The sequence below is a fragment of the Canis lupus genome, chromosome 6 (assembly GCF_048164855.1).
Source record: "Canis lupus baileyi chromosome 6, mCanLup2.hap1, whole genome shotgun sequence".
NCBI lineage: Eukaryota > Metazoa > Chordata > Mammalia > Carnivora > Canidae > Canis > Canis lupus.
Genome location: NC_132843.1, coordinates 4628876 through 4652387, shown reverse-complemented (window position 1 = coordinate 4652387; position 23512 = coordinate 4628876). Strand labels below are relative to the sequence as shown.

Genomic DNA, 23512 nt, shown 5'->3' with positions numbered 1-23512 from the left:
TACAATTATAGCTTTATGTTGCCTATCACTTTGAAGTTAAGTTTACTCCCATACCACACAGACTTGCCTTAGTGCTTTTATGGTAAATAATTTACACTAGAAATGCTGCATCATGAAACCGAGGTTAGGGAAATTGTTATTTAAGCAAACACAATCGATTCCAAATCATTTTAAATTTCCTTCCCTGTGATTTATCTTACAGCAATGACCAGTGGGCACGGGCTGGGCGCAATGAGCTCCAGGAGAATGGTATGCCTTTTATCCTTCACAGGCTTCTGTTTCCTCCCTAATTATTAATGAGGCCTCTCTGCTACAGCACACCCACCTCTCACAGCTCTTTCCTCTTCCCCCCACCCCTTTGGTATCTCCAGCCTTGTTTTCTCTACATTCATCCCCAATTTTCCCAAATCCAAATGGGAATCTAGACTTCCTTTTGCAAAGAAAATCAATACCAAGTTGCTTCATTTGGTATATGATTTTTAAGCAGAAACAAAAGCCCTCAAGTGAAAGGATCATTCTTGTATTTCCTCCTGAACTGAAAAGAGGGGAACGGCAACAACTGTAAGAGTCGGATCTTCAGGAGGCACATGGGAGACAGCTAGGGGAGTAAGCTCCCGGCAGAGGGGACGCTGTGCATGACAGCTGTTCTCATTGGTGGCTTAGCCACTTTGATCTTTGATGGGTAGGGTTCCACTGAAAATTGGTCACAAAACAAGAGTTATCCCCTTTCCTATTTGTCACATTTTCATTTCTTGTGTGTGTGTGTGTGTGTGTGTGTGTGGCTATTAATTCATTGATTTTTCTCTTCAATACATAAATACGGAGCAGCATACTATACATTATGGGCCACTGCAGTAGGTACTCGGGTCTCGGGTTACAGAAATAAACAAAATGTGATAGTCCCTGCCCTCATTATGATCATACTCTAATGGAAGAATATATAAAATCAGTGATTATAACTCAGCACCAGAAGACCAGTGACCAATGCTTAGAGCACTTGGGAAGCAGATGGGCACCTGATCTAGTTGGTCCAGGCCTCCTGGAGGAGGAGCTCAGTACAGAAGGGTGGGTCCAGTGAAGGAATGGGATGGTGGTATGGGTAAGAACAGTCCCCCAGGGGAAGAACAAAAGCAAAGATATAGATGGGGAATTGGCGTTTTGCAGGATTGGGGAATGGAAGCAGAAACAACACCCATGGAGTGGGGAGAAGTAAAGCTGGTGAGGTCGTCTTTCTGCCTTGGCTGTACCTCTTCCTCCTCTGTCTAGATGAGCCCACTGACCTGCATCATAACAGGCTTCAGAGAGCCAGAACCATCCTCGGGACCCTGCATGCTATTGTCACATTTCTCACTTTGTTATTTAATCTAATCAGGACCTAATTCTTCTGTTGCTGCTCAGTTTCTTTATCCATAAATGAGTAAAATAGCAAGCACCTTGCTGAATTAAGAGGAATTGAAATATTACACAGAAACTGTGACTGACCTATATAAGGAGCAATTAGACATGGAAGCTATTACCAATACTGACTTATAGCAAAACTTTGAACCAACACGATGTTATTTAAAAAAATGATGGAGAAGCAGGGTGTGAGATATGGTGAGGTGGAAGCAAGAGTGAAGGAAAATAAGACTTACTGGGTGCTTGATCTGTGCCAGGAGCTACAGACAATTTTACCTCATTTAGGGATGAGATGGGGATGACATATGGTAAAGAAAGAGTTCTACTCAAGTAGAATCAAAATCCCAAAGCAAGGATAGGGGCACATCTGCCTTAAGGAAAGTTGGATTTCACAGGAAAGAGTCTGGGTATTTTAGGTAAGAAAAGATCTACATGGCAAATATATAATATGACAGACCCATAATTTTAGCTGATGGGGAAAAAGGACTGTTTCTAGAACAAGGAAAGTGACAGCCTCATAATTTTTGGCATTAATGGAGCCGCAGCTACCCTACTGATAAGACACTGATGCTTTCTTATCTAAACATACACACAAGATCCTGAGGAGCTGAGCAGATAGCAGAGGGGAGGGACTCAAGACAGATCTGAAAAAAACACTTAGATATGACATCATTGCTGCCTTCAGATAGTTGAAAGACTGCGGTGTAGAGAACAGCTTAGACTACACTATGTGTCATTTTGGAAACAGCCTCAGGATCCTGGATCTCAGGGGTTCACATTTCAGGCAAAGAGATTTCCACACACAAAAGGCATCCCGTATATTTTTGTTGATTTATTGACTGATTTACATCTTCAGAAAAAAAAAAAAAAACACCTCCAATTTTCTCAGGCTTGAAGAATACAGATTAAAACCACTCACAGAGCAAAAGGTGTCCATTGTTAGCAAGTTGACACAGGATCCACCAGAAGTGAGGCAGGTAGGAGCAGTGGGTCGGGCAGGAGTAAAAAATAAGCATCTCCCCTGGTAAATGTGCCCCTAGGCACTCAAACATGCAGGCCTGTAGAATCCACATTGCTCACTCTTGGGGATGAAGGCAGTTTTAAAGGCCAATATTTACCAAGTAAAACATACTACCAACCATTAATGCTTTATGTAGAGTGACTATGCCAGATTAATTACCCTCTCCCCAAGCAGATCCTCCCAAATTTATGTATTCTAACCTTATTGATTTCTCAGAATCGAATTAACCAAAGCCCAATTTCTCCATAAAATTTTCCCTGCACACCCACGTGGTTGCATGAGGCACTGAAAAGAATATGAGCTATAGAGTACAGAAGACCTCAGTTTGAAATCTGGCACTACCACTAATTGGGTGACCTAGTGCAAGATGCTCCCCACCTCTGATCCTCACGTCACTGTCAGTAACGTGCTAGTGAGAGCCTGTCTGTTTTAAGAGACATAGGAGGATTTGAGTGAAATAATATGAGTAAAGTGTTAGTTCACAAAAAAAGAAGGAAAGAAAGAAAGAGAAAGAAGAAAGAGAAAGAAAGAAGAAAGAAAGAAAGAAAGAAAGAAAGAAAGAAAGAAAGAAAGAAAGAAGAAAGAAAGAAAGAAAGAAAGAAAGAAAGAAAGAAAGAAGAAAGAAAGAAAGAAAGAAAGAAAGAAAGAAAGAAAGAAAGAAGAAAGTTAGCACCTCTCTTCCTAACATTTTCATCCTTTGTCTTGTCTAAAATTCCATAACATAGAAAGGGTAATAAATAGTGAATGATATATTAGTACTTATTCCTCTGTGCTGGAGGGTATGGGGTGGGTGACAAGCTTTGTGGCAGGGAGGGAATGGGGAGAGGACAGTAATGTATTCACCAGTCCAGATCAACTGTAGCCATGGGGCTGGTAAGGAGGGTGTTCTTGAAGAAGAGAAATAAAGTGCTGAAGGAGACTGGCAGGTCATAAAACATGCAGGTCATTGACACCACCTTCCAACCAGCACCATTTCACCTTACTATCCAGGGCTTCAGCCACACAGCGTGGAAGGGGTATAAATCCAAATATAACAGAATTAGTAGGAAATTAGGATAAAGATTGAAATAGAGAATTATTTGGTACCATGTAAGTTTCCTACATTTCATAATTTCAAAGTTTCATCCATGTGAGTATAATTTGGAGACAAGATTTAGTTCTGAGCACTTCTGTTACCTTGCAGTAGTGCATAACCCTGGGCAAGAAACTGGACTCCTCTAATAATAATGAACAGCAATAATAATAGCTTATACTTAATGTGCGCTTACTATGGGTCGGGCACTGTTCTAGGAGCATGCACTGTATTAACTGAACCGCCACAACAACCCTTTGAGATGGTAGACTGTTAGATTTATAGTCAAGGACACTGAGGCACAGATGAGTACCTGCCCACAGTCACATAAGATCCTACATTTATTCCTATATTGAATAATATAAGTAATTCTTCTGAAAAGTCTTTCTCCCAATAAAATGCTATATTCTGTTTGAAAAACACTCTGAAAACTGAATAGCACTGCATGCCTAGTACTCCAAGAGAAATCAGGATATCGACCAGGTACTGGCCTAAGAGATTTTCATCCTGAAGGGGTTTCTCTTCCACATGTGTGCATTGCCATCCTCTCAATCCTCCCTGTTGTCTATAGAATTCTGGCTTTTGGCAGGAAAAACTGACTGTATTTGTTCTTCCAAGAAAGGAGCTTCCATCAAATCTCAGGTTGCCAGAGTTCTCTTTCAGCAATGCTTCCCATCCAGGGACTACAGATCATAAATTAGTCTTAGACTGGAATTGCCTTCCTTGCCCACAGAGCTGAGCAGCAGGTTCCATCACAGGCTGGCACGTGCCTAAGTGTGTTGGGGGATGGAAAAAGCAATCTGCATCAATTACCAGGGGCTGAGGGAAATAACACCTAAGGATAACTGCACTTATAATAGATGTGATTGGAAGGTATATGGATGATCCAGATGCTTTTAGACTATTTTAGTTAAGAGAAAATTAGACCAATACCTTCACCCCAGCACAAATGACCAGAGAATCAACTTGCTCTGGATTTTTTTCTAATTGTTGCATTGAGGGGCACTATGCCCTTTCAGGAAGCTATCAGGGAAGAGAAGAAAAGAAGGATAATCAAGGCACTTCCAGATGCTGTCTCCTGGGGCCTCCAGGCCACCTTCCATGTGAAAGCAAGCAGCAGAAAGTGACTTCAAAAATTACTCTAAAAAAAATTACTCTTAAAGCAAGCACAGAGTTAGTTTCCTTTTACCTATTTTATCTCCCACTTCATAAATATTAACTCTTCCTTCACAGTATTGTGTCAAATATGAAAAATAAAGACTATCCATAGGGATTATTTATACAAAGATGGACTCATCAGGTGACTCTGGACATCTAGGGGTCTATATCTGAAATTAACACAATTAGTGATGAGTACGACAACTGATGGAATTTCTGGCTACATGTGCTAAAGCTGAGTCAGCACTGGCATCAAAAAGCAGAGTGTCTATCAGAAAGCTCACTCTAAGCCTCCACCTCACAGTCATCAAGGTGAGATGCTGAACTGCCAGGCCCAAGTCTGTCCCTCAGTGTTTTCATCATATGCTAATGTTTCACACATTGGGTCTCAGCACGGGGACCCTCATATGTTATGAGCACAGAAGAGCAACAGGATAAAGTACTATTAAAGCCTATAATAACCCCTTGGTCAATGGGCTTCTAGGCTCAGGGCCCTGTGCTCCTACTGAGGAAAATCAGAATTCTAGATGCTCCTCCTCCTAAAGGGGTAGAAAGCAGGTGATCTGAGGAGTCTGCCCTTAGGGGGAAATGACTCTAACTGTGAATACTACAACTGAATGAAGCAAAGGAAATACTGGAAGGACATATCAGAAACATCTTCAAGTCCTGTGATACTAGACTAATCCAAAGTCCTAAGAAGTGCAATGGAGGAAACAACCCTAAGCAGGTGATAAATAAGGAGTTCCCCCAAATAAAAGGAAAGAAAGTGGAAGGCCAGGAAGGTCAGTGCTCAGATCCAGTTCAGACATAGGGCAGCTTAGGTGAATCACCTGCTCTCCTGGAGTCAATTTCTTCACTGTCATGCTCAATGCTACCCTCACCCCTCCTTCATCACTCATTAGCTTCATCCCTACCTCAGCGCCACCAGCTGACAGGCACTGCATTTATTCAAAAGAAAGTCAACTCCCTGGGGAATATAGCTCACAGGGGCAAGGCTTGGCCAGCAGACAGCCTCTTTGTAGGAAAAAAAATGATCCCCTGTGCCCAGCTTAATCCAGCTTGGAAGAGGCTGCCAGCCCAGTGCTCAGAGCCTAGGGTGGATGGCAGCTACCACCCCCCTCCTCAGGGAACCCCACAGGCAGTACACAGCTGTCCATGTGTACAGCCTGACCCACCCCAAAGACTTGCTCAGAGAATGGAACTGGGTCATGTGTACAGAGTGCCCTACTTAAGAACGTTCAAGCTCATCTAGAACAAAAACAACAAAAAATGAATCGTTAATTAGAAAAGGAATATAAATATCCCTGGGGTCTGACAGTTAGTAGGTGCTCTACAAATAGTACCTGTTATCACCACAAATTTTTTCTTCATAGTTTTGGACTCAAAAGTTTCTTTCAATCAATAACATGCTTTAGCAGAGCACAAGGATCCAGACTGGCCCCGAAATTTCACTAACATTGCCACACATCCACCAGTGAGTCAAACAAACTACTTCTATGGAATCTGTAATGACATAATTGAAACCGGGTTTACATTTATTTAAATAGTATAGTTATTTATTTAAATAGTATAGTTTTGATGGAATGAAAATATTTTAGTAAGCGGCACAACACATGTTTGAGGAAAATTTACAGAGGTACCTCCTGCCCCATAGATTTCCTCACTTACCTATAAGCACCGTTTTGGAAATGAAGAAAGAGAGAGAAAGAGGGAATGGGGAGTTAAGTTTCAGGTCTGCACAATGGTACCTTTAACAAACCTGCCAGCTAGTCAGAAACTAAATAGGCCATTTTGAAAAAATCTTTACTACTGCCAGTTAATATTCACAGGGCTCTAGGGGAATGAGAACTTTCAATGACTCAATATTTATAAATGCTACTGTTGTCCCCCGATATGTGACTTAGATTCCTGAGGGGTCCTGGGAGCTTTTGCTCTAATGAGGGTGAAGGTATGTGAGTTTTAAATGGGGAGAGGAGTAGGTAGGAAAATAAAATTAAACATAAAAAATGAGCACTTGGTGGTCTTGAATTTGAATATGACTTCAATGATTGGGAAATCTGACCTGTGTGGGTTATTGCATTTTAATTTACCAGTGTCTTAAACAGAGAGAAAGCATTCAAACTGCACAGTCCTGCTGGCCAAGACATTTTTTTTTGTCTTTTTGTTTGAAATTGTGCTGCTTTGTGTCTACAGATGCCAAAAAAGGCTCCCCTTCAAATGTGGGATATCAAACTACTGAGTTTGTGTTTACAACTCTGATGGTATAATCAAAACTCCAAATGCTCCAGGAACAATAACATTAGTGAAGTGAAGTCAACTCTAAATTAAAAGTCAGTGTTTCCATTACCCACTCTCACAGTATTTTCTGGAGTTTATATAACTTGATCATTAAAAAATGCTCGAGGCTGAAAACCTGGTCTGTGTCAATCTTGGACTAACATAGTTTGCAAAGCTCTGAAGTTTGTTTGCCCTTCCCTTTTATCCCTTTTCAAGAATGTATTACTTTTAAATACTACACGTGAAACTGGACCAAAAAAATCTGTAACTCCCGATGAGCCAATGCTGTTACATGCATCACTCGTTTCTCTGAGGAAATTTATGATTTCTGTAAGCTCACTTTCAAGGTGCCTGAGACTGAAAGTAAAGGGTTCACATCCTCTTTCCTAACTCAGTCTTTAACACATCCCTTCTCTCTTGGTGACCTCATCAAAAATATTGTAACTGCAAATTGGAATATTAATTTTTGTAGGAATAAACTTCACACTCGAATTTAACTTGGTAGAAATAGAGTTTACTATTATGACTTCCATTATATCAGCTCTCTGTGGAACAGAATAGAATTTTTATATGGGGATATCAAAAAAGGGAGGGAGGACAGTGTATGAGATCAGGACATATTCAAGTTCACTGCAGAGAAGGCGGCCAGTAGATGGTAATTGTGCACAAATAAAAATATCTCTGAGAGAGACACATGGAAATATCTTAGTATCTGGAAGCCAGATACTTAGGATATGAGGTTAGGAAAGGCAGAGTTAACTCCCCAAGACTGAGTTGTAAGGAATGCTTATGTCAAGAGGTCAACTCTGACTACTGATTATATTCCAGATGGCCTCTACACCTTCACCACTGAGAAGTGCAGACTTCTTCATGGCATTAATGCAGGACCCATTCAAAGGGGCCAGGTAATTTGGATCCTTGCCTGGGAAAGAGGAGACAAGAGAAAAACAAATTTTTGTGTGTATGTGTGTAAGTATGTATGTCTTCCCACCTGTCTGTACCTTATGGGGGAGGCCATACATAGGGTAAATATACTTATAAATGTGGAATGAGAATATTGTTTTAACATTTCATATTACATTTTTATTTTTATTTTTGTTAAATGTGTAAAATTATCCTTTTTAAAGTTCTATTTATTTATGTCATCTCTATACCCAACTTGGGGCTTGAACTCACAACTGCAAGATTGTGTGATCTTCTGATTGAGTCAGCCAGACACCCCAAAAATCATCACCTTGAATAAAAAATTAGAAATGCCTAGATTCTGGGTCAAAGAAATGGGGAATTGCACTTCCTAATCTAGATACCCTCCAAGTACCGTTGTTTCCACAATATCACCCAGCATCTAAATTCATTAGTAGAAATGGACAAGATATATATTTATAAACTCAAATTTTAAAAATCTGATGAGTTGTAAAATATCTTGGGATTAAACACTTCCAGTGATGAATAACTCATTATCCTTGAAACAGTCTTTTATTCAGACAACATTTTTGGTTAAAAAAGTCTTTCCTTATCTCAGGAATGCCTTCTTAACATGTATCCAAAGGATTTGTGATTGAGAAACATAAGAAAATACTGCTGCTAACATTTCTACTAAATACAAAAAATCTGAAACTGGTCAAATACAATAATTGCTTTGTATCATTATAATATAACTAAAGTACCATTATTTAAACATTTTATTTTATCAAGTTTTGAATGACGAAGTGACTTTCACCAAATAGTAAAGCCACATCTTAACAATGGAATATTATTCAGCCATGTAAAGGACTGGAGTCCTGTAGGACATGCTACAACATGAAATTTCAAAACATCATGCTCGGTGAAGGCAGCTAGACACAAAAGGTCACATATTGTACAATTCTGTTTAGATGAAATGTATAGAACAGGCAAAATCTAACAGAGGCAGAAAGTAAATTAGTAGTTGCCTAGGGCTGGTTGGAGAGGGAATGGGGAATAAATGTTCCATGGGGAGGGGAGCATGGACATGTTCTGGAATCAGACAGTGGCAAAGGTTGTGCATTCTAAAGACCACTCAACTGTATTCTTTACATAGGTGAATTTTATAGTATATGAATTATAACCCAACTTAAAAAACAAGAGCCACATCTTAAATCACAGATTTTAAAACAAAACCATTTTGATAGGCATTATCATCCAATGAATTCTGAACTCAATAAAATGGCCAAAATGAATACTAAATTTATATCTCTGAAGTGTAGCTTTCTAAAAGTTATATGCTGAAGGATATTGAATAATTTATAAATATGGATTTTACTAAAGGATCTCTCACCATACTTCTGTAAAAAGTCTTTGACCCATGAAGAATTTTTGATCTTTGTTATTTTACTGGGAAGAGTAGGTTTACTTTCTATTACTTGTGCTTGCCTTTATGAGAGATCAGGAGATTTAAAACTCACAACTGGGTTCCTCAGAGGAAAACTGACAATTTAAAACTTACTGTAATCTAATTCAAATATGTCAGGGGTTTCTTTAGGTTTAACTTAAAACATGAGGATTATGTTCCATCTACTTGAAATGCTTCTTTTTTTTTTCAAATGACAATCAAACATTCTATAAAAAATTGAAGTCGAATTTATTAATAGCAGGTTGATTTTGGAAACATGATATGCTGCCCGGACAAAGAATATAGATGTTGACATTGTCAGATCATAACTTCAAAACATAATGCATATAAGACATTATTTTTCTATAAGTATCAATAAAAAATTCCCACCTAACAAAGAAACTGTGTCATTACGCTTTTCCCATAAAGACACATGAAATCTTACATTATGCTCTAGAATAGGATTGAGGTCATAGTCATATAATGTTATTTGATTTTTGTACTCATATTAATCATGTTAGAAATTTTACATGTCTTGCCTAGCTGTACTGTATGCTCCAGAGACTAATATAAATCTTGATTTTTTAGATTAAGCCCAGTAATAATGTCTTGCATACAGATAGAGGCCTAATATCTAATTTTTGTTGAAGATTCACTAATTAAGTTGCTTGCATTACACTACTCACTATTTTCCATGACAGTTTCTTTATATGTATCTATAGAACAGATTGCCAAATGACCAGGAATGATCATGAATTTTATCATGTAATTGGTGTATAGATTTCTATGGCCATTATGACACATAGGTTTATTTACATATAATCTGAAAGAAAAAATCACCATAATACTCACAGTTGTAACCAGGTCCAATACGGTGTTGAGCTTCCAGGCTAGCCAATGTGATGTGGAAAATGATGTGCAGCAACAGGAAGGAAAGACTGGTGAAGCACAGAGACTTTAATAACCGGCCCGTATGTCCTAGAAAGTAAGAAGCACAGAGACATTGAGGGAGCTTCAGATGCAACACACTCACTCTGACCTTTGTAGAATTCCACAAGGATCCTATTTCTGCCTAATCTGTTATATAGACACACTTAGAAGTGTAACAATTACTCTCTTAATTATTAGTCTAATGGTAAAGCTATCTTATTCCCTTTCTAAAATTATATGACTAACATGGATTAAAAATTCAATGTTAAAGAAATATGTTTTCCTACTTATTGGATGACAAAGTACCACAAAATGGAACCAAAAATAGACCCGGGCCCAGAAAATTTTGTAAGAGTTCTGCCAAAGTTGAAAGAACAAACAACCCCTATCTTATAAAAGTGGTTTCAGGGAGTAGATAAAGAAGAGGAGTTGCCTAAACCATTTTACAAAGTTAGAAAAACTTTAAATTCAAAATAAGGGATGCCTGGGTGGTTCAGCAGTTGAGTGTCAGCCTTTGGCTCAGGGCATGATCCCGGAGTTCTGGGATTGAGTTCCTCAACAGGCTCCCTGCATGGAGCCTGCTTCTCCTTCTGCCTGAGTCTCTGCCTCTCCCTCTCTCTTGAATAAATAAAATCTTTAAAATAAATAAATAAACAAATTCAAAATAAAATAAGGGTAGAAAACAAAAAGGAATCATAAGCCCGTTTTACTTATGAATATAGACATAAATTATTAAAAGATACCTGCTAACCAACTGAACTAACAAGGTTGTGTAACACATCATAATAAGCTAGGCTTTATAATAGTAGAATCAGACCTACAAACACAAAGAACAAACTAGTAGTTGCCAGAAGAGAGAGGGGTGAAGGGATGGGCAAAATGGGTGAAAGAGAGTGATACAGGCTTCTAGTTATGGAACAAATAAGCATGGGACTAAAGGCGCAGCATAGGGAATATAGTTAATGATGTGATTGCATCGTTGGTCACACTTGTAGTGAGCAGAGCATAATACATAGAAAAGTTGAATCACTATGTTGTACACCTGAAGCTAATGAAATATTTTGTGTTAACTATACCTGCCTCACCCCCCCTAAATAGGCTAAGGTTTATTTATCACAGAGAAACAAGTGTGATTCAACATTAATAAATGTATATGTGTAAGTCACATACCAGTGGGCTGATATCATAATTTTCTAAATGGATGTAGAAACATTTCATAAAGTTAAAATTTTATTTATGGTAAGAGAAAATAACACTCAATAAACTAGAAATAAAAGAAAATATCCTGTCTGTGATCAAGGATTTATACCATAACTAAACCAAGCATCCTGTTTGTGGTGGAATTTTACACATACATTAACATCCGAGAATGATCAGGACACTTGCTATCCTTGCCACCACTTAACATATCACTGGGTAAATTGGCCATTGTCATAAGATAAGAAAAAGAATGAAGAATTGCAATAACTCCAGTTTGGCTGGCTATAGTCCCTTGGTTATTTACTGAAATACTAATCTAGATGTTGCCATGAATTTAGAGATATGACTGAAGTCCATAATCAATTGACTTTAAATAAGGATATTATCCTTGATAATCTGGGCAGGCCTGATTCAGATTCATCCAGTTGGAAGTCTTGAAAACTAGTCTTAAGAAAGAGAGAGAGAGAGAAAGTATGAGAAAGAAAAATGAAACTGTCACCTGTGCACAGTAGCTTCAGACTGTGCCCAAGAATTTCAACTTCCCATGACCATACTTCTTCCCTTCCTGAAAGCCTACCCTATGGATTTTGGACTTGCTTAACTATATATTTAGTTCATATAATCAATAGTGCAAACCAATCTCTTGTCATAAATTATATACACATAAACATATCTTACAGGTTGAACCTGAACTGAAAAAAAAATTGTAAGAATTAAACTTAACAGAAAATGCACAAGACCTTTATGGACAAAACTGTAAAACCCAACAGAAAAACAAAGTAAAAGAGCTGAATAAATGAAGAAATACACAACATTCATGAATGAGATGACTTCATATGACAAAAACATCAATTTTTTCCAAATTTAGTCTACAAATTCAATTTAATTTCAAATTAAATGCCAGGAGAAATCTTCAGGCCACCAACAAACATATTTCAAAACATATAAGAAAGGAATTTTTCAGGAACTCGACAAACTTATTTAAAAATATATTTGGAGGGCAGCTCCCGTGGCTCAGTGGTTTAGCGCCTCCTTCAGCCCAGGGCGTGATCCTGGAGACCCAGAATCCAGTCCCACGTCGGGCTCCCTGCGTGGAGCCTGCTTATGTCTCTGCCTCTCTCTCTCTGTGTTTCTCATTAATAAATAAAATCTTAAAAGATATATATATATATATATATATATATATATATATATATATATATTTGGAAAAAAACAAAAACCTAGGAATTGCCAAGCCAATTTTGAAATTTTGAAAAATAAGATAAAAAAATGGGTGAGGTTTGTTTGTCCTAATAGAAGATTAAGGTATGCTATAAAAGCATAAATTAAAATAAAACAAACAAACAGGGGATGCCTGGTGGCTCAGTTGGTTAAGCATCTGCCTTCAGCTCAGGTGGGATTGAGCCCCAAATCAGACTCCTTACTCAGTGGAGAGTCTGCTTCTCTCTCCCCCTCTGCTGCTCCCCATGCTCATGCTCCTGCTCGTGCTCTCTCTCTGCCAAATAAAAAAAAATAAAATCTAAAAAATAAATAAATAAAAAATAAAATAAATTCTTTTAAAAAAATAAAACAAACAGGAACTTAGATTCCTTACAGAAAAGAAAAAAGTCAAATAGAATACCACATAGAGTTCAGAAAAAAACCCTAATTTACGTATATGAATTTGATAAATGTTAAAGTTGGCCCACAAGTCAAGAAGAGAATAGGCTATCTAGCAGATTAAAAAAACTGGCTTCAAAAAACAAAACAAAATAAAACAAAATGACTTCAATAAAAAAATAAAAATAAAAATAATGCTAGATCCCTGCCACGAAGGTGATCTTCAGGTGAATAAAGACCTAAATGTGAAAGATAAAACTCTAAAGTCAATAAATGAAAATATGGAAGAATAACTGTGTCTTTTCCATGGGCATTGCCTTTAAAATAAGACTCAAAACATAAGTTATAAGCCAAAAAAAAAAGATGAATTTGACCACATTAAAACTGAAAATTAAACAAATGCCACCATTAATAACATTCACATACAGATGATTAACTGGGATATCTAAGATTAAATATGAGATTAATATTTCAAATAGATAAAGAATACCTGCATATTAACAAAATGACAGGTCAAACAACAGAAAAGAGAGCAAAACATCTAAATGAGCATCTTACAAGGGAAAACTTGAGAAGGCACTATGTATATACGGAGGAACTAAAACTGTAGAGACATTTAATAGAGACATTACACCCATCAGATTAAATTATAAAAATTCATAATATTGAGGGGCGCCTGGGTGACTCAGGAGGTTAAGTATCTGCTTTCAGCTCAGGTCATGATCAGGGTCCTGGGATCAAGCTCTGCATCTGGCTCCCTGCTCAGCGGGGAGCCTGCTTCTCCCATTCCCTCTGTGTGTGCTCTCTGTCAATTAAATAAATAAAATCTTTAAAACAAAATCATAATATTGAGGGGGTTTTGTGAGCAGAACCAATGTTTTGTTAGTAGCATGAAATTGGTACAGTCTTCCTGGAGGTCAGTACTTAAGTATGCCTAAGTCTCTGAATTGACAATCACACTGAGTTATAAACTCCAGAGAAATTTTTGCAACAGGTCTATCAAGGGGACTTGAGTCATGACATTTTTCACATCCTTGTCTGTAATGAACTGGAGTAGAACTGGTGATATTCCAATTTTCTGCCACTAAAGAGATGAATATGTAAAAATGAGGTGAATGTGTATCTTGTAATATGTTCAACCGTTAGGTGTATACAAGAAGAACAACATATGTGGATCTTAAAAACAAATAATATTACTCAGCCATTAGAAACGACAAATACCCACTATTTGCTTCAACATGGAGGGATCTGGAGGGTATTATGCTGAGTGAAGTAAGTCAATCGGGAAAGGACAAACATTATATGGTCTCATTCATTTGGGGAATATAAAAATTAGTGACAGGGAATAAAGGGAAAGGAGAGAAAATGAGTGAAAATATCAGTGAGGGCAACAAAACATGAGACCCCTAACTCTGGGAAATGAACAAGGGGTAGTAGAAGGGGAGGAGGGAGGGGGGTTGGGGTGACTGGGTGATGGGCACTGAGGGGGCACTTGGCGGGATGAGCACTGGGTGTTATGCTATATGTTGGCAAATTTAACTTCAATAAAAAATATTTTAAAAAAATAAAATAAAAAAAAACAAATGATAAGAAACAAAATGGACACAGACCAAAGATCACTCAGATAAATTAAGAGCACAAGAGATATGTTTAACACAAATGTGTTTATGTATATTTAATATATGTAAAAGACACATTTGTGGAGACGCCTGGGTGGCTCAGCGGTTTAGTGCCTGCCTTCGGCCCAGTGTGATGCTGGAGTCCCGGGATCGAGGGACACATTGGGCTCCCTGGATGGAGCCTGATTCTCCTCTGCCTGTGTCTCTGCCTCTCTGTGTGTCTCTCATGAATAAATAAATAAAAATCTTAAAAAACACACACACACATTTGTATAGTTTCATATGGGGACTCAGGAAATAGGAATGAGAATGGGGTATTAACAAGCAAGAGTAAATCAATAAAATGATAGACTCCTTGAATAATCCTCAAATGAAACTGTTCTGTAAATTGGAGAGTACACTGTTGCAACACTTCTCTGGAGAGGACTAGGTGATGTTAGACTGGAGGACCTACATTCTGGCCCTTCGGTCTGCCTCTGGCTATGCAACGCTGATTAGACAGGCCCCCAGGCCTTTGAAACTCTAAGACTTTAGACATAAATAAAATTTATCTGTGTGGCAAACATATACATGATAGATATGTGGTATACTTATGTATTTATGTATGTATAAATAAATTTTAGATTTATATTTACATAATATATATAAACTAAATATATATGTAATATGGAATCTATAATTTTATACTTAAGTATCCATGTGTAAATTCACACACAGATCTTTAAGATCTAACCAAAATTTACATTATCTCATTTCAGCCTAAAATCCTTCTTTAGTGGTAAGAAAACTACTTGCCACAGCCTAAATGACTTGATTACTAATCTGAGGTCAGGAAAAGTGAGACACTCAATGAAAATATCGAGATACCATAAACTGAGTATCTTTCAGGTCTAACATTCAACATGCCCATACTGAAAAGAGGGATTTCTCCATAGCCTAAGAGAAGATTCCATTAAAACCTGTACAGGGGACACCTGGTGGCTCAGCAGTTGAGCATCTGCCTTTGGCTGAGGTCTTAATCCCTTAGGTCCTGGGATCAAGTCCCAGATCAGGCTCCCCAAAGGGAGCCTGCTTCTCCCTCTGCCTATGTCTCTGCACCTTTCTCTCTGTCTCTCATGAATAAATAATAAAATCTTTAAAAAAAAAACTGTACATAACGCATCTTTCAGGCAAAGTGGGGTCATGGGAAACCATCCATCTCCTAGCCCACTCCTTTCTGCCATGGCATTACCTGTCTTGCCCTCTGCTGCTCTCCCCAGGCTCTCTCTGAGCTCAGAATATTTACTCCTGTGTTTCTAATGTTGACTTGCAAACCTCAGCGAACGCTGCCCCTGTAAAACGCCCTCGGGAAAAATGTGGAACTGCCAAAATAAAAAAAAATGAAGCTTAAAAGTTTAAAAAGTCAACACACACACACACACACACACACACACACTGTATCTAAAATATGCATTTCATTCTAAAATGCTTTTTCTTTAGATTTTTCTAACTTTTGACGTAATATAGTTTTGGCATGTAGTCAGTTACTTAAGGAAGCTGAATTTTATTAGCCTTTTAAGGGAAATGAAAAGTTTGAAATAAATGTAAGCAGAAGGCAAGGGAATTAGTCTTCTGATTTCTTCTCAATCCTACTGTAGCTTTTATTGCTTTCATTAGGGACAACTAAGGATTAAATAATGTATAATTATGTGATATGAATAATTGGGTTTTACTTGTCATGTACTCCCTTACAGCAATATTTCCTGAATATATATATTTCCTAAATATATATTAAGGTAATATATTTATATATGTATTAGCAATATTTCCTAAATATATATATAACACATATATATAAGTTCATATGTATATTATATATACACAAAGATATATAAAAATTCAATGGCATTTAGTACATTCGCAGTGTTGCACATTGCCGTTATTTTACAAAACATTTCATCACTCCAAAGCACCCACTGAGCAGCTACTTTTTCAGTATTCCGTCTTCTTCTTCCCACTGCAAACCACAAGTCAGCTTTCCATCTCTGGATATTTCCCGTAAATATCATATGGTATGGGGCCTTTGTGTCTGGAGTGTTTTCCCTTAGTTTAATGTTCTCAAGGTTCATCCATGTTGTACTATGAGTCAGTACTTCATCATTTTATGGCTGAAAAGTATTCCATTGTATGTATGAACATTTGTTCATTTATTCATCTGTTGATGGGTATTTAAGTTGTATCTAAATACTCTGTATCTAAATACCTTAACTACTGTGAATAGTGCTGGTATGAATGTGTATGTATGTGTACTTGTTAGAGTACTTTTTCCACTTATTTTATGAACATACTTAGGAACTGAATTGCTGGATCATATGGTAATTACATATTTCGTTTTTTGAGGAGCAGCCAAACTATTTTCCATAGCAGGTGTAGCACCATTTTATATTCCTACAAACCATATACAAGAGTTTCAATTTCTCCATATCTCTGTCAGCACTTGGTACTTTCTGATTTTTAAAATTATTATAATAATAATAATTCTAGTGGATATCAAATGGTATCACGTTGTGGTTTTGATTTCCATTTTCCTAATGACTTCTGATGTTGAGCATCTTTCCATGTACTTGTTTTGGCCATTTGCATAACTTCTTTGGAGAACACTCAATTTTATTTTATAGATCTACATTTCTTTCTCTTTTTTTTATCTACATTTCTATTCTTATAGAAATACTATATTTTGGTTACCATAGCTTGGTAGTAAGTATTAAAATCAGGAAGCAGAAGTATGAGTGCTGAAACTGTTCTTTTTCAAAACTGTTTTGGCAAGGGACCCCTTGCAATTCCATGTGAATTTAAGGATTAGCTTTTTTATTTCTTCAAAAAAGACCATTGAGATTGTGATAGGGATTGGACTTCATCTATAGTTTGTTTTGGGTAGTAATGATATCCTAAAGATATTAAGTTTTCTAACCCATAAGCATAGGATGTCTTTCCATTTATTTAAATCTTTAATTTTTGTCAGCATGTTTAACACATTGGTGAAACTTATTCCTAGTTATTTTATTATTTGATTAGCTCATGTAAATGGAATTGTTTTCTTAATTTCTCCTATAGATTGTTCATTGTCTATGTACAGAAACATAACTGATTTTTGTGTGTTGATCTCACACCCTGAAACTTTGCTGAATTTCTTTATTAGCTCTGGTATTATTTTTATGGATTCTTTGAAATTTTCTATATATGGGAACATGCCGTCTTCAAACAAGGATAGTGTTACTTTTGGTTGTCCAATTTGGTAGTCTTACTTTTCCTCACCTAACTTCTCTGGCCAGAACTTGCTGTACAATGTTGAGTAGCAATTGTAAAAGCAGATGCATTAATTTTCTGGGGCTAGCAAAACAAAGTTACACAACCGGGAGGCTTAAACAACAAGAGTTTGTTTTGTCACAGTTCTGAAGACAAAACAACCAAGATCAAGATGCCAGCAATTTCTAGTTTCTTCTGGGGTCTCCCTGTTTCACTTGCTGCCTTCAGGTGGCTGTCTTCTCGCTGTGTCCTCACATGGTCTGTTCTCTGTGCACATGCATCCCTGGTATCTCTGTGTGCCCAAATGTCTCCTATAAAGGTGTTATATAAATATAAATAACACCAGACAGACTGGATTAGGCCTCACTCCAATGGCTTCATTTTAACTTAATCACTTCTTTTGTGGCCAAATCTGAGTTCAATCGAGGTGATTATGTTTTTGTTTCCCTTTTTGTCCTATTCATGTGGTGCATACATTAATGTACTTGTGTTGAACCGCCCTTGCATGCTAAAATAAATTCCATCTGTACACAATGTACAATCCTTTTAAAGTGCTGTTGGATTCTGTTCACTGGCATTTCACTGAGGACTTTTGCATCTCTATTCAAAGGGATATTGGACTTCAGGTGGTTATTTGTCCCCTGTGTTGTCTTTGGCTTTGTTTCTGGTCTCACAGAATAAATTAGGAAGTGTTCTCTCCTACTATTTTCCATTTTGGAAAAGTCTGAGAAGGACTGGTATTATATTTTCTTCAGATTTTTGGTAGAATTTACCAGTGATGCTATCTGGTACAAGACTTTTCTGTGTTGAGAGACATTTAATTACTGGCTCAATTCTTTACTTTTATAGATCTGTTTATATTTTCTGTTTCCTTTTGTGTCAATTTTGGTAATTTGCATGTTTCTAGAAAGGTCACCATTTCAAGTAGTTATCTAATTTTTTGGCATACCCTTGTTCTCAGTACTCACATATAATTATTTTAACTTTGTAAGGCTGATAGTATTGTCTCCACTTTCATTTCTGATTTTATTATTTTTATCTGTCTCAGAACCTTAGATTTGTGAATTTAGCTAAAGGTTTGTCAATTCTGTTGATCTCTTCAAAGAATCAACTTTGAGTTTTGTTGATTCTCCAGCAAATTATCTCTCAATTTATTGCATCCAGTGAATTTTGGTATATTGCATTTGTTTCCATTTATCTTAAAGTGTTCCCTAGTTTCCCTTATAATTACCTCTTTGACCCATTGACGTTTAAGAATGCATTGTTTAATTTCCGTTATCTGCAAATTTTCCACGTTTACTTCTATTATTCATTTCTGGCTTTATCCCATTATAATTTGAAAAATACTTTATATGATTCAATCTTTTAAAATTTCTTGAGTATTCTTTCATGGCCCCACATATGATCTCTCCTGGAACATATTTCATGTAAACTTGAGAAGAATATGCATTCTCTTATTATTCAGTGCATGATCTCACTCTCTCACTCTCTCTATATATATATACATATATAGAGAGATACATATATATATCTATATGGATATATATCAATATATAGATATATATCGAGAGAGAGAAATTATATACATATAAAATTTATATATATATATATATATATAAAATTTCAAATCTGAAATTTGAACCTATTAGTGAGCTTTTCATTTCAACTATTGTACTCTTCAGTTCCAGAATTTCTTTTTCTTTTTTGGTTATATTTTTATAATTTCCATCTCTTTATTGATTTTCTCTATTCGATTAGAAGTTATTTTCATTTCCTTTAGCTCTTTCCTCATGGCTTCTTTTAGCTTTTTGAACATACTCAACACAGGCAACATAAAGTCTTCTAGTAAGTTCAATGTCTGGTCTGTTTCCTCAGGGAAGGTTTCTGCTGATTTCCCCTGTGAACAGGTCATGTTTTCTTGTTTCTTTGCATGCTTAATAATTATATGCTGAAAACTAGACATTTTGACTATTACCATGTGATAATTCTGGAAATCAGATTCTTCTGCTTCAGAATTTATTTTTATTGATTACTGTAGGCTACACCTGTATGTTACTTTTTTCAAGATTTTTTATTATTCACTTGTTTGAGAGCAATAGAGCATTAGTGGGGTGTGAGGGAAAGGGCAGAGAGAGAAAGGAAGAAGCAGATTCCCTACTGCACAGGGAGCCCAACACAGGGCTCAATCCCATACCCTGACATCATGATGTGAACCAAAGGCAGATGTTCAGGCACCCTGAGCCACTCAGGCACTCCTACATGTTACTTTTCTAGACTATTTTTTTATGAAATCTGTATGTTTTTCCATGTATAGTCCATTCCTTTGCGTTGTCTTTCACTAGTGTTTACACAGAAATGTTTTTGAATATCAGGGATTGTGTGTGTGTGTGTGTGTGTGTGTGTGTGTGAAAGAGAGAGGGAGAGAGGGTAGGCTGTTTACAACTCTGCCCTAGCCTACACTTTCGTACTTGCACTGAGATTAGAGATCTTACAAAAGTGAAAACTTGGAGTCTTCTTAGGCCTCTTCAGAATATGCCTCCTGCTCTGGGCATGCATGACTTTCTATACTCCTCAGTATACATGGGCACTTTTGAATGCCATAATTTCCCAAAGAAACTCTTTTTTCAGCTTTTGCTCCCAGGCTTTCAGCACTCTATTGTTTGCCTCAGCTGTAATCTTCTGCAACAAGCAACTGTGAGTTGTTAACTTCCTTTACAAACTTTCAAGAAATGCATGCTCTTCTCTACTTTCAGTAAGTTCTGAGTTAGGTAAAACAAGTGTCTTGCATCAGCCTTTCAGGCAGCCCCAGACAGACAAGAACATACAAATACAATTCTTTGAGCATGGGTCTGCTCTCCTCCCCCTGGAATGAGGGACCAGGGTCCCACATGGGAAATGTTGGCAACTGTCTTCAGAACTGCCAACATGCTGAGCTGGGCATGGAGAAAAAGCAAATAAAAATGACAAATCGCTGTCCTGCCATTAAATTACCTTTTTTCTTTTTTAAAGATTTATTCATGAGAGACACACACAGAGGCAGAGACATAGGCAGAGAGAGAAGCAGGCTCCATGCAGGGAGCCTGATGTGGGACTCAATCCCAGGTCTCCAGGATCATGCCCTGGGCCAAAGGCAGGCGCTCAACTGCTGAGCCACCCAGGCATCCCTACCTTTTTTCTTTATTTAGCATTTCTTTGGTTGCTGTAAATCTTTCATGGTTTTCTAGAGTTCTGAAAAAGTTATTCTATTTTTGCTTGAATTTTAGCTGCTGCTCTGGAGGGAAAGCTCTTGTTGCTACCTCTTCTGCCATTGTCATTGATGTCTTCTTTTGGTTTCAAAATATTTTTTATTACAACTTCTGTTTTTCATTTCCTGTGTGTTCATGTATTGTGTACATATATTGTGCATATATATACTCTTTCAAAGTAATTGAATAGGAGATGATTACACATTTATATAAATTGCAACATAATAACTAAATCCAACTTAGGTAATATACCAAGAGCCATTAGTAATGTCCTGCTGTATTCCCATAACTTCCTGCTAATAAAACCAGGTTAAGAAATTGGACTATAACACCTTCAAATATGTACTCTTTCAAAACTTTTTTTCTTCTAATCCTGCTCCAAAGACTGTCCCAGTTGCAAAGCTTCACTGCTGTTACTGCCCTGAAGGCATCTAAAGTCCTCACCTTCTCCCCCAAAATTCTATCTCTCTAATTAGAGAAACTAGAGAAAGGGGTCCCAAAAGCTAAAGACTAAAAGAGGAGATACTGACAAGAAGAAAGCCAATCTCCCCTTTAATCTATTACAAATCGATAACAAGTCTGATCTCACCCCAAACTACATATGTATAGGATGAACCCAAAAGACCTTTGAGAACTGCACTATGATATAATGAACTACTCAAGTACCAGTCTGTCCCTGAGTGGTACACATGCAGGGAAGACCCAAAGAGACAAGCAGGATTTTGAGAACTGAATTGACATTGGAACCACTACCCACAGAAAGTAAGACAAAACTTGTGACTTGAAACCCACAGAAGCAAAAACAAATCAACAGTTTCCCAAAGACATTAACATGACCCAATGTCTCATAAAATTATCTTCAAAGTGACCAGGATACAATCTCAAATTACTTGACATACAAAACACCGGGAAAATTTGACCAATTCTCAAGAGAAAAGACAATAAAGCCAACTTTGAAATTACCCAGATGTTGATATTATTACAAAATGATTTTAAAACATCCATTACAACCACATTCCATGAGGTAAAGGTAAACAACCTTGAATGAATGGAAAGATCAAAGTTGTCAGCAGAGAAATAGAAAGTACAGGAAAAATAAATAAAATTTTAGAAGTGAAATATACAGTATCTGAAATTTAAAATTCATTTGATGGGCTCCATAATAGAAGAGAGATAACAAAGGAGTGAGTCAGTAAATGTAACAGAATTATTCAAAACAAGTAACATAAAGCAAAATATTTTAAAAAATAAAAGACCCTCAAGGACCTTAGGGTCAAAAGGTCTGTAATTTGTATCACTTGTGTCCTCAGACTTATCAAAGGAAAAGACACTAGTGTGGAAAAAAATTCCCCAAATTTGGTGCAGACATAATTTCCGCATTGAATAAGCTTAGCAAATTCTAAAGAGGATGAACTCAAGGAAACCACTCCCTGCCACATTATAACCAAACTGCCAGAAGCCTAACATAAAGAAAAACTAAAAGCAGCAAGAAAAAAATGTCACATTACATACAGGGAGACAACTATTTGAATTATCATGTATTTTTCATCACAAACCATGAAGACTAGAACACAATAGAACATCTTTCAAGTTATGAAAGAAAAGAACTATGAAACAAGAATACTATATCTTGTGGAGATATCCTTCAGGAATGAAGGCAAAACACAAACAATCTCAAAAAACAAACAAAAACTAAGAGTATCTGACATCAGAAATTCTGCTCTAAAAGAAATGCTAACAGGTTCTTCAGGCTGAAGGGAAATGGTACTAAGGGAAAATGGAACTTCAGTCATGAAGAACGGCAACAAAAATGGATAAAAAGGTATATATTCACATACACACACACACACACACACACACTTAATTATAACTATGCTCCAACTGAGTCATGGCATTTCTAGAAAGGATCCCTGGCTTTTCTGGTTTTGGAAATATTTTGTATGTGTAGAAATCATGAGAGTATTATGTTGCCCATGTGTTTTGAGTAGTCACTCTTATTTATACAAGAAATATGAAATATCCAAAGATATGTCACCTAATAAATAATCACTCAGCAACATAAGAAAATGGGGTATATATTAAAAAGAATTAAAAATTTATATGCTAACTTCAAGATGATTTGCAAAAGTACCTTTTTTCTTGGATTCTATTTATTTGTCATGTATTTCCTCAAACAGAGCTTAAAAAAAAAAAAAGCCTATTATCACTTTATGGATTTCACCCAGGAACAGGGATTTAAACACAGGTATAAAGGTAACTTAGGTATAAATCTAAACATAGGAATAATAATTTATTATACTTTTGAAAGTAATTCAGAAGTAATTTAGCCAAAATTTCCAATTCTCTAGCTTTCAAATG

General features: G+C 36.8%; 1 protein-coding gene across 5 annotated transcripts in view; it reads right to left on the bottom strand.

The window, feature by feature from the left end:
• Nucleotides 1-23512, bottom strand: part of PIEZO2 (piezo type mechanosensitive ion channel component 2) — a 440944-nt gene that overhangs the window by 273203 nt on the left and 144229 nt on the right. For all 5 annotated transcript variants that reach the window (XM_072828696.1, XM_072828697.1, XM_072828693.1 and 2 more), the window contains exon 3: nt 10129-10254. In XM_072828696.1, coding sequence (XP_072684797.1) covers nt 10129-10254 — 126 coding nt within the window. The remainder of the gene's footprint in view (nt 1-10128; nt 10255-23512) is intronic.